At 38.6% G+C, this 16,786-nt stretch overlaps 1 protein-coding gene across 2 annotated transcripts in view; it reads left to right on the top strand.

Annotated features, from left to right (window-relative positions):
- The window catches only part of BMS1 (BMS1 ribosome biogenesis factor), a 43,907-nt gene continuing 27,121 nt past the window's right edge, over nt 1-16,786 (top strand). Inside the window, exons 1-12 of one of the 2 annotated variants that reach the window (XM_036829081.1) lie at nt 1-99; nt 1,958-2,172; nt 2,901-3,091; nt 4,070-4,149; nt 7,151-7,339; nt 7,976-8,118; nt 8,892-9,013; nt 9,328-9,521; nt 10,585-10,724; nt 12,520-13,283; nt 13,499-13,600; nt 14,504-14,661. In XM_036829081.1, coding sequence (XP_036684976.1) covers nt 1,997-2,172; nt 2,901-3,091; nt 4,070-4,149; nt 7,151-7,339; nt 7,976-8,118; nt 8,892-9,013; nt 9,328-9,521; nt 10,585-10,724; nt 12,520-13,283; nt 13,499-13,600; nt 14,504-14,661 — 2,259 coding nt within the window. In that variant the 5' untranslated portion in view covers nt 1-99; nt 1,958-1,996. Of the gene's footprint in view, nt 100-1,957; nt 2,173-2,900; nt 3,092-4,069; nt 4,150-7,150; nt 7,340-7,975; nt 8,119-8,891; nt 9,014-9,327; nt 9,522-10,584; nt 10,725-12,519; nt 13,284-13,498; nt 13,601-14,500; nt 14,662-16,786 lie in introns of both variants that reach the window. The other variant, XM_036829080.1, reaches the window with a different exon arrangement.

The following is a 16,786-nucleotide window of genomic DNA, read 5'->3' as shown; positions in this document are numbered from 1 at the left end:
CCTTGTTTCCCGCCGGCGTGTAGAGTCCTCGGGTACGTTGCATTTCCGTTTCCGGCGCTGTCCATGCGGGCCTGAGGAGGAGCAGCAGCTGTGATCTCGGTAACGGCCGCGGGCTGGAGGAGGCGGTGGCGGTGGGGTCTTCGGGGCTGCGGCTCCGGGAGGGTCGCGAGTCGCGCGCGTGGTAAGGTCCTCGCTCGGTTCTCCCGGACAGTCTGCTCCCGAGCAGCGCCTCGTGGCCCGGGCAGACATATTTGGTACCTGCCGGAGAAGTGCTGAATGAATTCACGCAGAGAGCTGGCACCGGGAGGGGAGGTGAGAGGTCGTTTCCTACCGGGGTAATGCTAGCAGGTGACTTAAACCGGAGCCAGATCTGTGGACTCCAAATTGTGCTTTTCCCACCCCCATACCCCGAAAAAAGGAGGAAGGCATCCGTACAAGTTCGGAACCCAAATATAGTGGAGGAGAAAAATAATGTCTCTGGAATTCTACGGCTGTTTAGTGAAAGCGTTCCTAGAACCCAGCTCTCCTGACTCCCGGCTAGGGTTTTTTGACATTATGCTGGTATATGTGGACTTTCTGTTTCCTCTGGTGTGTGTCCGTGGGAACCTCTGGCTGACCTCCAGCGGTTGTGCACACTTCTGATGCGGCCCTTATAGCATGGTACAGAAGACGTACGTTTGTATTTCTTCCACTAGTTCAGATCGCAGCTGTAGCCGTTTCTATGCACAATGCCTAGTGCATTATAGGCCGATGCAAATATTTATCGAACTGAAATGAATTCAGTACCTTAATTGAATGAAGTGACCCCACCCCACCCTTTTTTTTTTTTTTCAAGCAAGCGCAGCAGATTGTATGCGACCCAATTTCCTAAAGAACTCTCTAATCCAGTGGTTTCCAATTTATGGGCCATAAATTCCTGGGCCTCTCAGAAGTCATTGTAAGGGTTTCTACAAATCCGTGTGGTGTCCAGGCGTCATCCACAGTCAGTCAGATCTCACGCACGGAGATATTGCTGTTTTTTAAAGGCATATAGATGAGTATTAGAACTTGAAAATTTTACATAGTCAACATTTTAAAAGTAATACTGCTATTATGTTGGAGGGTTGTTAAAATGCTTTAGTTGTTCAGAATAAAATATCTTAAAAATAGTGTAAGTTTGGAGGCCATTTCATTAGTCCAGTTGCTATTTAGGGCTGAGTTAGTATGGTAACCACTAGTCACATATGGCTATTTAAATTTAGAGTTGAATTAATTAAAATTAGATAAAATTTAAAATTCAGTTTCTCAGTTTCACTAGGTACATTTTAAGTTCTCAGTAGCTACATGTGGCTGGTGGCTACTGTGCTGAAAAATATAGAATATTTTCATCATTGCAGAAATGGACAGTGCTGATGTAGACATTTAAGACAAATAAAAAGTCACTTAAGCAGAGGTAACTAATTTATAGCATAACAGAGATAAGTGAAATTGGGGATAATTTATTTATTTATTTATGGCTGTGTTGGATCTTCGTTGCTGCGCGCGGGCTTTCTCTAGTTGCAAGCGGGGGCTGCTCTTCGTTGCGGTGCGCGGGCTTCTCATTGCAGTGGCTTCTCTTGTTGCGGAGCACGAGCTCTAGGCACGCCGGCTTCAGTAGTTGTGGCACGAGGGCTCAGTAGTTGTGGCTCGTGAGCTCTAGAGCTCAGGCTCAGTAGTTGTGGCGCACGGGCTTAGCTGCTCTGCGGCGCGTGGGATCTTCCCAGATCAGGGCTCGAACCCGTGTCCCCTGCATTGGCAGGCGGATTCTTAACCACTGCGCCACCAGGAAGTCCCAGAAGTCGGGGTAATATTAAGCAGTTTCCATGCCTGTTGGGTAAACAAATATATATCTTTTCGAAAAGACGTAAATGAAATTTACTGTTTTTCTATGGGTGTTTTCTGGATTCTAAAATGCTTCCCCTGCCCCCACCCCACTCAGTATAGGTTAGAGTTAGTTGTGGTTTGGTAAAAAGCTACTATGGAGACTAAGGACCAGAAGAAACATAGAAAGAAAAACAGTGGGCCCAAAGCTGAAAAGAAGAAGAAACGTCATCTGCAGGATCTCCAACTTGGAGATGAGGAGGATGCCCGGAAGCGAAACCCCAAAGCATTTGCCGTCCAGTCTGCTGTGCGGATGGCGAGATCCTTTCACAGGTATGTTTAGCTGGAGTCTAGTGGTTCTTCCAGTTATTCTTTTTAAATAGTAGGAGCCTCTCCAGAGGTTTGGATTCACGAGTCTGTTCCAACTCTGAAGGACATGGAGATGCAGGTCATATATTTTTTACTGAAATGTGAGAAGTCTTTCCTGTGGACGTCACTTTGCCTCCAGCATCTGCACACTGATTGGCTTCTTTTGTCCAAGAGAAAAAGAGTTTTTCTTTATAGAATTTGTTGTTTGTAAACTTTAAACAACCTCTGTGGTAACAGGTGTGCTTGTGTTATTTTCCGGATATGTTTCATATAATTGGAGTATGTAGTATTAAACAGCTTTATTTAATGGGTCCTTATTGTAGGTACTTTAAAGGCAATGTACTTTAAACATTATTGAATTAACTTCTCCTAGTAGGAGAGCCAAATTTAACCCAATAGCCTCTGCTTTTATTTATTATGGTGCACTGCCTCCATGTTTGCCTCTTGTTTTCTTTTTAAACTATTAAAGTCAACTAATAAGGCAATCAGATTTAAGGTGTGTATAGTTTTCAGCTCTGCTATTGTGTTGTATATATTTACTGAAGTGGTTATTTGGATTGGGGCCAGAAGTTAACAAGTTAATTGTATTCACACATTGTCTGTTCTGCTCTCTTTAAAGTTTGTGCTTCTAGGGATGATGCCATTTATATTTTGAAAGTGAATTTACTTTTTTTTTTTTTTTAAACAAATAGGACTCAGGATTTGAAGACAAAAAAGCATCACATTCCAGTGGTTGATCGAACTCCACTAGAGCCCCCACCAATAGTGGTAGTGGTGATGGGGCCTCCAAAAGTTGGAAAGAGCACTTTGATCCAGTGCCTCATTCGGAACTTTACCAGGCAGAAGCTGACAGAGATCAGAGGCCCTGTAACAATCGTGTCAGGTAGGAGGTGCTGTCATCTGTGGGACATGCATGTCTTTGTTTAACATTTTCTTCACTGGTAAATGGTAAAGTAATACTGTCACTCCATGTTACTGCTCTTGTACTTTTATTAAGGCGGCTGTAGCTTCAGAAAAGGATAGATTCCCAGAGATAATAATGATGTAGATGTATACCTTATTCTAACTGCTGTATGGATTTGCCAGCTGTGCTCCTCTGAAAGGCTTGGCAGGCCTGGGCAGGCTGGCTTGGTCATGGTGAGCACCTTCATTTAACAGATAGTGAGCACCTGCTATGTACCAGGTGCACCTGTTTGCCCTCCTGAAGCCATGTTCTTGTGGAAGTGAAGGAGTTTTTCCTTTCTTTTTCCTGTGAGAACTTGTCTGCTCTGGGAAATGGTGATGTTTCTGAAGTCTGAGGGGGGATGAAACAAATTCCCAGATGGCAGTGGTAGAATCTGAAATCTCTTCTCATAGTAGTAATATAGTTGGATTGAGGCTTTTCTTTTTCTTTAAGGCATTCCCATCATTTTGACTGATTTCTTTTAGCTTAATTTAGAAATAATGATCGCTCCATGAACATTCTGTCGCATTAGGTTTGAGGGTTTTTTCGCGGTAGTGAGAACAGGGGAAGCTTTGATAGAGACAGAAGCTTTGGCCCACTGCTGAACAGCGGGATCACAGCCATCATGAAGCCTACTTGTCTGCCCATTCCAGCTGGAATTTTACCTGTTTGAGCACTTGATTCCTATGGGTAGGCTTTTGATATTATTTTAAAATTAGAGAACATAACAAGAAAACTAATTTACTTTATTTGAAATTTACTTTATTTGATCAGTTTTCTCCTATAAAAATGAACTTCTGGCATACTCTTGTGAATGTACAAGGTGCTTTACTAGATGCAATTAAAAGTAATAATTAGAGTTAACAGATTTTTTTCCAAGGCTTTTTAAAAGTAAAATTTTAATCTTTTCACTTATAGGTAAAAAGCGCAGACTCACCATTATTGAATGTGGATGTGACATTAACATGATGATTGATCTGGCTAAAGTAGCGGATTTGGTAAGTCGTTGGGGGCAGCATGGGTTTCTGATGGGGATTTACAGCAATGTGATAGGTTTTTTATCCCATGTTGAAGGGAAGAAAGATTTAAGATTATTAAAAAAATGATGAGTATCATCAGGGATACAAAAGATGTGTTTGAATTGATGATGATAATAATTGTTATAGTAAACATAGAATGTGCATAATGAAATGTATTCTGAAATCTAAAAGCAGACCATAGGTCAGAGAAAACCTTTAATGAATGTAGCTAATAAAAGCTTATTAAGATATGCATACATACATACAAGTTTATAATAGTACCATTTCTTGGACCCTTACTAGGCACTGTGCTAACAGCTTTCTACAAATTTAGCTCATCTAATCCCGCAGTATGCCTTAGAGGTAAGTAGGTATTATCTCTAGTTTACGTATGATGAAATCGAGGCTCCCAGAAGTTAAGCAATTTTTCTGAGGATGAGAATTCTGCTCTTGATGGCGCCAGACACTCTGTTCTTAATGATTATGATAAAATATGGATCTTTTTACCATATTGGGTAAAAAATCTCATGGATTACCCTTGAGAAGTTGTCAGAGTTTATAATAGAAAATCTGTACTGTACTCAGCCTCTGGAAATTGTGCAGCCTTGATTGCATTTACAGAAATGTTAATGTCTGTTAATTAGCTTTAAAACTAGCAAAAATAAGCCAAAAAGGAAAAAAAAAATTAAACCATATTGATTAGGAAGTGTGGGGTAACAGATACCTTGTTGGTTTTTTATTGTTTTATTGAACCCTTTCTGAAGAGCTGTTTGGGACAAAGAGCTACAGATTTTACCCTTTGGCTCAGGAAGTCTCCTAAAACATAAAATGATAAGTAATTTAATATAGATGTTACAGTTGTGCCATCTTAATATCAGAAAATAAGTACCATTCAAATTTTGAATATGTAGTGCTGCCATTAATAAAAATAATTGTGTATTGCCAACACAAAATAGTATAAACTTATTAAATCTTGTGTACTTGAAATGATTGAAATAGTTCAGCATGTCATTAGTTTCTCTTTTATGTAACATATGTTGTATACTAATCTTAAAAGCATACACATATTAAGAAAGATGCCTTTCATATACATCTTTTTAAGATTTAAAAAGGAACACATGCATTTGGTAAGATATTCAAACTGTGCTACAGGGTATGCACAATGCATGATTTTGCTTTCCTCTGACCCCTAGTCTCTCAGTCCCCCTCAGCAGTATTTTCCAGATACGTATATAAATATACATACAACCCTTTTAAAGCACACACTGTTTATCATACACAGTGTTCTGTGCTTTGCTTTTTTTCACTTAGTATGTCTTGGAGGTGTAAAATAAGCACTAAGTTCAACCTCATTCTTTTTAAGTGTTCTGTTGTCTGTACCATTATTTAGCCTAGCTTAATGTTTTTTTGTTTTTGTTTTATTTATTTTTGGCTGCATTGGGTCTTTGTTGCTGTGTGTGGGCTTTCTCTAGTTGCGGCGAGCGGGGGCTACTCTTGGTTGCGGTGAGCGGGCCTCTCATTGCAGTGGCTTCTCCTGTTGCGGAGCGTGGGCTCCAGGTGCGTGAGCTCTAGAGCAGAGGCTCAGTAGTTGTGGCGCACGGGCCCAGTTGCTCCACGGCATGTGGGGTCTTCCCGGATCAGGGCTCGAACCCGTGTCCCCTGCGTTGGCAGGTGGATTCTTAACCACTGCACCACCAGGGAACCCCAGCCTAGCTTAATGTTGATTGCTCTGTTCTGGGTCATAAAGCTTCCTAAGTCACAGCGAAGGCACACAGTACATGGATTCGCACATGTGTGTGTGCGTGCACATGTATGAACATTGGAGGAGTAATAGAGGCTTTACTTATCTTTAGTTGACAAAGATTGTCAGGTCAGGGACTGTTTGCCACCCACCTGTTCTTCTGACTCTACAACCGATTGCTTGCTACTTGTCACGCCATGATATCAAATGGGGTGTAGGAATACTCCACAGCCAGCCCACACAGCTATGCTTCCTCACAATGCTCAGTGGTCCACCTTCATGTATTTTGTGGTTTAGGATTATGAATGTTCCCTAGTTTAATCAAAGATTAAGTTTTTCTGTTTTTTTTTAAAATTATTTTTAGTTAGCTACAGAAAGATGAGGACAGAGATGTCTTAAGTCTCTAGGAATCAACTATGAAATTGTTTGTTTTGCATGTTTGAAGAGTATAAATTTTAAAAATTGGTCTTATGTACTTACATTTTCTTACAGATTACCATCCATGACTATCCTTTGACTCAGTTCTGAACTGGTAGACTTTTTTAGTTTCTGAGCAATTGCATGTTACCAATTAACTTCTAAGGTAGAGCTTTCTTACTACATACTTCCCAGTGGAAAACTTTTTTTCCCCTGAGGAGATTGAAACAAAAATGTTTGGCTTTCTTCATGTTTTTGATGTTTTTCATTGATTACCATGTCCTCCCATTTTTTTGGATATCAGAGATCTGTTATTTGGTTTCCTTGTTAGAGATCTGTTATTTGGCTTAAGAACACCTTACAAAAAACTTTATTTCTTGAAGTGAGGACTTTCAGGTAAGGGCCAAATTAGATCCGGCCCTTTCTGAGTTATTTCTCATATATGCACATTCTTGAAATGTGGTTGAGACTGTGTCAGGGTTGCCTTTTAGAGCAAGTCAAAGGATAGTGTTTTCTCTATCATGGTGATTCCCTAAATAATCATTTGATTTAGTCTAGAGCAGGAGTTGGTGAACTTTTTCTATAAAGGGCCAGATAGTAGATATTTTAGGCTTTGTAGGTCCCAGTTTCTGTTGCAATCACTGAACTGCAGTTGTAGCACAAATGTAGGTGTAGACAATATGTAAACAAGTCAACATGGCTGCATTCCAATAGAACTTTAGTTATAAAACAAGTGATGGGCCAGATTTGGCTCATGAGCCATAGTTTGGTGATGGACTATTTTGGGTAGCCTCCTTGAGAAATTGTGTCTTCTGTTTTTAGGTTCTGATGCTTATAGATGCCAGCTTTGGGTTTGAAATGGAAACATTTGAGTTCCTAAACATCTGTCAAGTACATGGCTTTCCTAAAATTATGGGCGTTCTCACTCACCTAGATTCCTTTAAATATAATAAGCAACTGAAGAAGACAAAGAAGCGACTAAAACACAGGTTCTGGACAGAAGTCTACCCGGTAGGAAGAGAATTAATTATTGAATACTAACACTATAATCCTTTAAAAACAGAATGAGTGGGAGAGATTAACAAACATCTTTACAGGATCACCTCCTTAGTTTCCTTAATATATCTGTTCATAGTCCATAGAATATTTCCTTGAGATGGTCTTTATTCCGGACCTCTTGGTGTGTCTCATTTGTCTCTGCATTCCCCAGCACCAGGCAGTGTCTGGCTCTAAGTATTTTGGATTTGTGATTTAATAGAATTTGTCCAAAGTTTTTCCGTGTTACAGGACCAGGAACTATAGCACACACATACTGCCACTCCTTCCTCTCCCCCATACTACTGTGTTGTGTCCCATCGGTCATAAAATTTTTTCTGTGCCCAGGAGCCTCACTGTTCCTTATGTATCCATACTCCAGATAGATGCTACTGCTTGACTTGGAACTAAATATATTTGCAGTTCTGTCCATACAAAGCCCTAAAAAGATGAGTCCTGAAAGAAGCCAGAGAAGTTCTGGAAGCATTGGCACAGTGGGTCGCTAGAAGTCTCCCTTTCTTAGGATTGCTTCTTATTTAAAGGCCTTTATTTTGGTGCAGTGTTGACAAGAATTTCATTGAAATTTAATTTTTTGTTTTTCTTAATATTTAGGGTGCCAAGCTATTTTACCTTTCTGGAATGGTACACGGAGAATATCAAAACCAAGAAATTCACAATCTGGGCCGTTTTATTACAGTTATGAAGTTTAGGCCTCTTACATGGCAGACTTCTCACCCTTATATCCTGGCAGACAGGTAAAAAGTGAATGCAAACTTTTTCTTCCTGACCCATATGTTTCAAAGCGAAAAAGTTAGGAAAAAAACAGTAATAGAGCTTATTTTGTCTTATTATTGAATAGTGGTGAGAGAAATGTACTTGATGGAAAATATCTACTTTTTTTGTATCATTACTTAAAGATGCTGTGGCTTCAGGAGTAACGTATGAAATGTTTAGAAAAATGTGAGGATTCTGAAGCATTTAAAGCTACAGGATGTGGGCCCCATCCTGCTTTTTACCCTTAATTTTCAGTGGTGCTGTCTTTGGACCGTGGTGCTCCAGTCACTCAGATGTGCCCTGTGCTTTCCTTCCTTTATGCTTTTTTCATATATTTTGTCAGCCTGGAATACCGTTTCTCCACCTGCCAAAATCCAAGCCACACTAAAAAATCCAGGTCAAAGCTTAATCTTCTTCCATAAATGGTTTTTCTGGATATGTTCTCTACTTTTCCTCAACTCCAGGGCCATGTCGTTTCCCATCTCTGGTGTCTTGCTTGTGGAATGTGTATCCTGTAGAGCCTGAGAGAGATGCAGTCATGTGTTTGCCCCTTTGCCCCTGGTAGATGGTGAACTACCTGCTCCCTTATTTCTGTATTTTCTGCTCCCTCTGCTCCCTTATTTCTGTATTTTCTATACTTTTCTAAACAATATGGGTAGTGAATTACTGAATGTGATGAATCACTGAAATGTGAAGAGCGGTACAAGAACTCTGACATTTATTTCTGCCATATAATTGGGTTTTATTTTTCTAGGATGGAAGATTTGACAAACCCAGAAGATATTCGAACAAATATCAAGTGTGACCGAAAGGTGTCTCTTTATGGTTATCTAAGAGGAGGATACTTGAAAAATAAAAGCCAAATTCACATACCAGGTATCCTTTTGTCACAAAATATACTATATTTGTAAAACTCTTGGGATGACTTCATTTCTCAGGAAAACTGAAAAATGACCATACAAGATAGAGCCATCTTCCTGGAGGTTTTAAGAGTTAACTCAGCTCTGCATTGGCCACCCAAGGTGTTGAGTTGACCAAATTTCCTCTGCTCTGATGGTGTTGTTTAGCTAAAGAGATACAGTGCTAGTGTCAAACCGTGCCCTTGTTGTGGTTGAGGCCTTCCGACTGTGGGCCATTTCTGCCGCCAGTCACTCGTCAGCTGAAGCCATCTTCCTGTGTCTGTCTTCCAGGTGTAGGAGATTTTGCTGTGAGTGACGTCAGTTTCCTCCCAGACCCCTGTGCGCTTCCTGAACAACAAAAGAAGCGCTGTTTAAATGAGAAGGAGAAGTTGGTGTATGCACCTTTCTCTGGAGTTGGTGGTGTGCTGTATGACAAAGATGCGGTCTATGTCGACCTTGGGGGCAGCCATGGCTTCCAGGAATCGGTGAGAGGGAAGTCACGGGAAGTTATGTAGTCACCTTTTATTTACTGAAGCTTTATATCTTTAGTCATATTTATGATAAAGGCCACACTGCATATTGCAAATGTTCAAAATACTTAAATTGCACCAAGCAGAAAGTAAAAGTCACATCCTCCATACCTCCCTGCTGCCGACACACACAGGGGATCCCATGTCCCCAGTGTGAGCTTTGGAAGCAGTTTGGTGCCTGTACTTCCCATTTCTCATCATATAAAATTGATATGTTTTCTAGCTCTCTTTGGTCATTCTCTTTTTTTTCCTGTTTTTCTCTAAACATATACATATTTATTTAGATTATATATCTAAATTATTATATATTTTTTGCAGATACCATATATATGGTATTTGTGTGTGTGTTAGAGAGAAATAGTATTTGTTATATGGGATCCAACTGTAAATGCTTTTGCAACTTTTTGGGGGCACCTAAGAATATGTGAATCTGTTTTTCCCCAGTTAGTATTCATAGAACTGCTTCAGTTTTTTCATAGCTGTGTAGTATTTCATCGTATAGATAAACTTTGTTTACTGAACCAATCCTTGGAGGGCTATGGTGCTCAGTCCCAGTTTCCCCTGGTTTGAGCAGTACTATAGTGAGCGCCTTCGCCCATGCAGCTTTGCTCACTGGGAGGGGACTTTTTATGCAGTAAATTCCTTGAAGTGCAATTTTTGTATCAAAGGTAACATTTTAAAAAAATAGACTCCAGATTTTTATTTCTTTGACTGTTCTGAAATGGAATTTTTCTGTAAATGCTTTCTGTAGCATTGGCAACACAGTATTTAGGTTATCAGACTGTATACTCCATGTACTTTGGAAAAGTTTAATGAGGACAGAGATCAATTTTAGGCCTTGTTGTAAGAATTCTTCTTTTTCTTCCTCTTCTTTTTTTTTTTTTTTTTTTTTGAGGCAGTAAGAAAGGTTCTCAGGAACTGTGTTGAAGGTAATTTTGAGAAACTGATTGAAACCAGTGTGTTTTTCTTCAGAATCCTTGTGCATTCCTCACTTTCCCTTTCTTGCTGGCCTTGACAGGAGGAGGTGAGGCCCACCCATGAACTGGTCCAGAGTCTCATTTCCACCCATTCCACTATTGATGCCAAGATGGCTTCAAGTAGAGTGACACTTTTTTCTGATTCCAAACCACTGGGGTCAGAGGATATAGATAATCAAGGGTAAGTGTGCTGTTTTTGTGTTCTTAAAAAAAAATTATATTACATAAGGTTATATCATACATCATTCTGCCATCATAAAACATTTTGGTGGGATTCATTCCAGGTTGTTTGCTTTTGCTTTTTGCTTTGTACATGCTTGTATTTCTGAGGGGTCTTTACTTATGTGACATTACATGGAAGTATTTTCTTGAAATCATATGAAGGATTCAGTTTTTTAACAGACTCAGAATATTCCTTAAATTTCACAAAACCTTTTCCATAGGTTGCTTTTGTTTCTTAGGAGTCCTGAGGCCACTTGGCTTTATTTTAATGGCCAAAATAACAAGCAGAGTCAGGGAGCTTTTTCAGGTCGCTGTCCAGAAGCCACATACCTTGTCTCTAAAATTTTTACTAAGTTGTGTTGTAATATCTCCTGTGGCTTAATTTCTACTAATATAGGGCTTATGTGAATTATTATCAGTCTGGGTTGGGAATTTGTATATTTATACATAGTGGGTATTTTGGTTTTATTGTAGTGATTTATGACTGCCAATAAAAATTAGTCTGAAAATGATTGAGATCATCTAATTTATCATTTATTATAAGTATATACAAAAGCAGGAAAAATTTTTTGAAAAAATCATCTGCCCTCTAACTAGCAGATGGTATAGCATGGTAATTAAGTGCAGTGGGCCTACTAGTTTGAGGAAATCAGTTAATTTCCTAATATCTCACAGGAGTTGTGATGATTAAACACAGTAGTGCACATAAACTACTTATCATGGTGCCTGACAGATAAGAAGTATCACTAAAAGATCCCTGTTATTACGATCATTATTATTAGCTATTTTCATTTTTGAGCATTCCTGTAATTATCCTTGTGTACATGGATTTATCTAACATAGTTACAGTTATAATACACGTAAAATTTTTGTATCTATATTGTGAACATTTCCTTTTTCTATATAGTTTCTTATATATAGTCATCATTTTGTTATTATTGACGTATTCAAACTTATCTATTCTCTTTTAGTACAATTTTTAGTATTTTTCTAATTGTTTTTTTTTATAGTTTTATATAATACTGCTACATTAAATAGCTTGATAGTTTTTTATTTCATCCCATAGTTTTGGCATCTTGATGATTCTTCTTCATCAAGTATTGCATTGGTGATTTCAAAATGGGAATATTCTTAGTCAGTATTCCTTCTCCATTCATTAGCTGGCATTCTTTAACAAAGAGCTTTCACCCCTTTATTTTAGTATCACTGTTGACTAATGGAGTTTTAAAAAAATATTTGTTATTATCCCATTACTATCATTAGTCTTTGTGATGTTTATATTGTCCCTTCAGTCTGTCTTCTGTGTCCTTTTGGCGTGTCCCTGTTAGTGCTTGAGCGCTTTTTGCTTTCTGACAGCAGGATGTTCCAGGCTTACTTTGTGCTTTCCCTGCCTTGGACCTGCAGTCAGCCATTTCTCTAAGGATCATCTGTTTCAAGCTTGGAACTAATGGGTCTTCTAAAAGATCTGTTAAGCACTCACTTCCCTTTTGAGCAGTTTCTTTCTAAAATTAGACGTTTTTTAAAAAGGTTATCTCTTTATTTTCCCTATAAGTTCTTTTGTAGAGTGGTATTATGGAAATATGCATGAGTTTGCTTATTAAGTATTCCAGTATTTATCAAATCATTCCTTTATATGCTATGTCATGTAAAATCATTCCTTGACATTATTTTCTATTTCTTTGCATATTTATTGACTTGCAGATTAGCTGGTTATTGTACAAATAGAATTATTTTGCATTTTCTCTTTAATATAGGCTGTGGATGCCAAAAGAGGAAAAGCAGGTGGATTTAAAAACTGGTCGAGTGCGTCGGAAAGCCATTTTTGGAGATGAAGAAGATGAGTCTGGAGATAGTGATGATGAAGATGATAAAGAAGTGTCTGAAGGTGACAGGTTGGAAAATAGCTCTAGTGATGATGAAACAGAAGAGGGGGAAGATGCTGAAATGACTGGTAAACAGTATATGTCTGGTAAAGGTATCAAACGGCAAAAACTTGAGATGGAAGAAGACGTTGAGGTGGATTTGCCAGCGTTTGCTGACAGTGATGATGACCTTGAGAGAAGCTCAGTAGAAGAAGCAACAGAGGAAGCTGATGAAAGCATTGAAGAAGAGGATTCCACTGCAGAGGAAGAGAGGGATATTTTAGAATCTAAAGCTGTTAGAAAAGGTGGTAAGGCAGGACTGTTACAAACTAATGGTCTGAGTGATAGTTTGAATCTGGAGAAGTCTTTGACAATGAAAAAAGCAACCCTCACCACTTCAGATTCAGGTCATTGCACAGCTGAAGAGGCATTTGCATCTGAAGATGAATCTGAAGAAAACTCCTCTCTCAGTACAGAGGAGGAGGATTCAGAAAATGAAGAGGTTATTAGGAAAAAGTTTCCAAAGCCTTCTCAAGTGGTCAGTAGTCAGAAACTGGGGTCAGAGAACTTAATTGATGAGACCAGTGATATAGAAGACTTACTCAGAGAGGAAGAAGATTATAAGGAAGAAAATAACTATTCCACAGAAACTTCAGGTATGCTTAAATTTAATTTAACTGCCGTTACAAACTTGGCACTGAAAATGTTCTACAAATAGAATGTCTACCATTTGGGGTCTGCTGTTTTGGAGACTTTGTTAACTGTTCAAGTATTACACCTCATTAAAGGATTTCAGGATGAATGAGTGATGAGCTTGAAGCAGAGAGGACAGACAAACAGACTTAACTGATGTCTGTGTTGGTCCTTTCAGGTGCCCTCAAGTGGAAGGAAGACCTTTCCAGGAAGGCAGCTGAGGCCTTTCTGAGGCAGCAACAAACAACTCCAAACCTTCGAAAGCTCATTTATGGGACAGGTAAAGGAGCTCTGGTTCAGATCTAGAAACATTTTAGTTTCTTAGACTATTTTCTGAGAAGGAGATGAAGAAATTGGTTAGAGGATTTGGGTGGTACTTTTGATATCCATACGATATTCCCGGCTGTCATAGTTTGTATTTGGCAGATGTTTTTAATCATCAGCTCATGAGGACTGTAAATCAGTCGTATGAAGTAGATTTATGGGTTTGCCATAAAACTTTTGATAAGAATAGTCTTCATTATGTCATTTTGTACCCCCTATAGAAAATCCTTCATGAATTTTTTGGTAGAATTTAGTACCAGAAAAATAATTCTGCCTGAAAAGGTGTTTTTTCCTCTCTGAGAATGAGTGCTCTGTATTACTCATTCTGTTTTTTCCTTTTGCCTTTCTCCTCTGATTTTATATTTTATTAAATTTGTCTATATGTTCTTTTTGGAAAGAGCTTGACTCAGTAATGCAAAAAATAAAGTGGCGAACCTGGTATTGTGGTCCCTATTTACTGTATGGTTAGAACAAGGCCAAGGAGTATATGTGAGGTAGGAGCATGGAATCGGGGGTTGGTATTTACTGATTGCCATTCAGGTTTTGTCTAAGTACTCTTAAGTGATTAGAGACTCAGCACTCTTCAAGAGAAGCTATGATAATTGAAAGCTCTGTCTTTAAATGTCCCCTCCCTGCCCCATCCCCCAGTATTCTCCCTCCTCAATGGACACTTTGCTGCTGCCTTGCAGGAGGGCAGATGTCCTCCAGACCTGCTCAGCAGTAGTTCCATGGCCTTTCTGTGTCTGTGGCTGATGCGCTCAGGGGCACACACCATACCTACTGCAAACAGAGACCTTCAGTCCCTAGTCCTCTAGTGGGTGGATTTATTCTCACTTTTCTATCATGGTGGTCTCTTTAGTGACAGAGGATAATGAAGAAGAAGATGGTGATACCAAGGAAGAGCTCGGAGGGTTGTTTCGTGTCAACCAGTCTGCCAGCGAGTGTAAGCACAAGGCTGACTCTTTGGACTGCTCCAGATTTCATGTGGAGGTGCCCCATGATTGGGATTTAGAGGAGGTGAGGCTGAATATAAATAGTGTATTTGACTTAATGAGAAAATTAGGGAATTTTTTAAAAAGATTATGTGATTTCAGTATTGCCTACCTGTTATTTGCTTCTTATTTTTTTTTTTTTCCACATCTTCATTGGAGTATAATTGCTTTACAATGGTGTGTTAGTTTTCAACTCTTAGTGTGAATAGTATTGTTAATCTTTATTTTGAAGCATTGCACGTAGGTTTTCATACATTTGAGATACTTTGTGTTTTATAACTAGGAAATATGTAGTGTCCCTGAGTTAACTTTTATAATTTCTACTATTTGTAAGCAAACAGGAATCCATGACACTGGTAAATTTTCTTCCCCCACTCATCACTCTCTGGTCACACCAGAGAATTCATTCAGTTCTTAAACTTGCCAGGTTTAATCCCATCTTAGACCTCTTGTCTTCTGTTTTCTTTTCTGGAATGTTCTTCTGATCTTCCCAAGGCTGACTTCTTTTGATCATTCGGTTTAGCTGAAATGTCACTCCTCAGGGAGGCCCAATGACTATCATATTATGTATTTTAATTCACTGGGTAGCACTTGTGCACTTTACGAGATTTTTATGTAAGCATTTTTTGGGTAAAATTTAATACAGATTATAGAAAACCACATAAAAGTAATTGTTTAACTTAATGGATTACTAGGTGAGCACCTCTAACCACCATGTGTCCATCCTACTCATAGTCCTCTCCTCCCTGCAGGAGGAATCACCACTCTTATGGCAATCATTTCCTTCTTTCCTTTATAATTTCATCCTCCAAGTATGTATCAGTAAACACCAAAGTTTAGTTTTACCAGGTTATTTTTGTTTAGTTTTCTCTATGCCTTTTAAATCTCTCAATCTACAGTATTCCCCTCCACCCATCTCTTTTTTCCTTACCTTTTCACTTGTTTAAGAAACCAAGTATTTGACATGTAGAGTTTCTCGTATTCTGGATTTCCTGGACGCATTGCATCCCTATGTGCGGTCTGTCAGAATCCACTCTTCTCTATATTTCCTATAAATTGGTACAGAGCAATACCAATAGAATTGTCTATGGTGATGGGTAAAGAATTGTCTTATGTGGCTACTTGTGGCTATTGAGCACTTTAAATGTGGCTAGTGAGACAGAACTAAAATTTTAATTTTATTTAAGTTTTGTTTAATTTTAATTAGAATTTAAATAACCACATGTTGTAGCTACCCTCTGGACAATACATCTAGAAGTTTGATTAGATTTAGGTTTGAGGTTTTCGTTTTTTGTTTTCAAATTTTTTGGCAAGACTGCTTCCTAGGTGGTGGTGTTTTTTCATTAGGAGGCACATAAAATCATCTTGTGAAGTTAGCTATTGATGCTCAATGCCTAGATCCATTAATTTATTAAGGATGTAAAATGGTGATATTTTGTTCAAATTTCTCTTGTTAGCTGGAATACTTCTATATAGAGAAGCTTCTCATCTACTATTTGGTTACCCAGTTCCATATAAGCAGTATAAATGCTTGATTATTTTTATCAGTTTTCAGAACGATTCTCCAAAGGTGACTTTTTTTTTTAAAGTTTTTTTTTTTAACTCATGAATTTAAATATAGTTGATGTGTTTCCTTCCCCTGCACTTGTTATCCTTACTGATGATCATATTTATCGCATCTGTGACCAGTGAGAGTCTCTTCAGATTGGCTCCTGAGTCCTTTTGACATGATCCTAGTAGTCCTTAGATTGCTTCATTGCTGTCTGATATGATAAGGTGTTCCAGTATCATCTTGTACATTTCTGATGCCAGACTTGGAAACAGCCATAAGAAGTCCTGATTTTTCTTAGTACAAAATGGTATTTCAACATCACAGTCTAGGTCTATGTATACTCATTGCTATGGGTCGGTCATTGTTTCTAGGCCTTTTCAGTGACCAGAGCTAGGAAAATTCATACATACATTTTCAATTCAGATTCAGGACTACAGGGTTCTTACTTAATCTCTTTTATCTTATGTTTATATCTCTTGTTTTTCCACTGTAGAATTAGTCCCTGTTTGAACTTGAAGATGATTAAATTAGAAAATTGTGTAATTATTTGCTTTATCCCAATTATACATAGAAGTGTCAGAATAACATTACACGTTTC

The sequence above is a fragment of the Balaenoptera musculus genome, chromosome 16 (assembly GCF_009873245.2).
Source record: "Balaenoptera musculus isolate JJ_BM4_2016_0621 chromosome 16, mBalMus1.pri.v3, whole genome shotgun sequence".
In the NCBI taxonomy this organism is placed as follows: Eukaryota; Metazoa; Chordata; class Mammalia; order Artiodactyla; family Balaenopteridae; genus Balaenoptera; species Balaenoptera musculus.
Note: the sequence above shows the minus strand (reverse complement) of the source record. Positions and strands in the feature narration are given on the sequence as shown.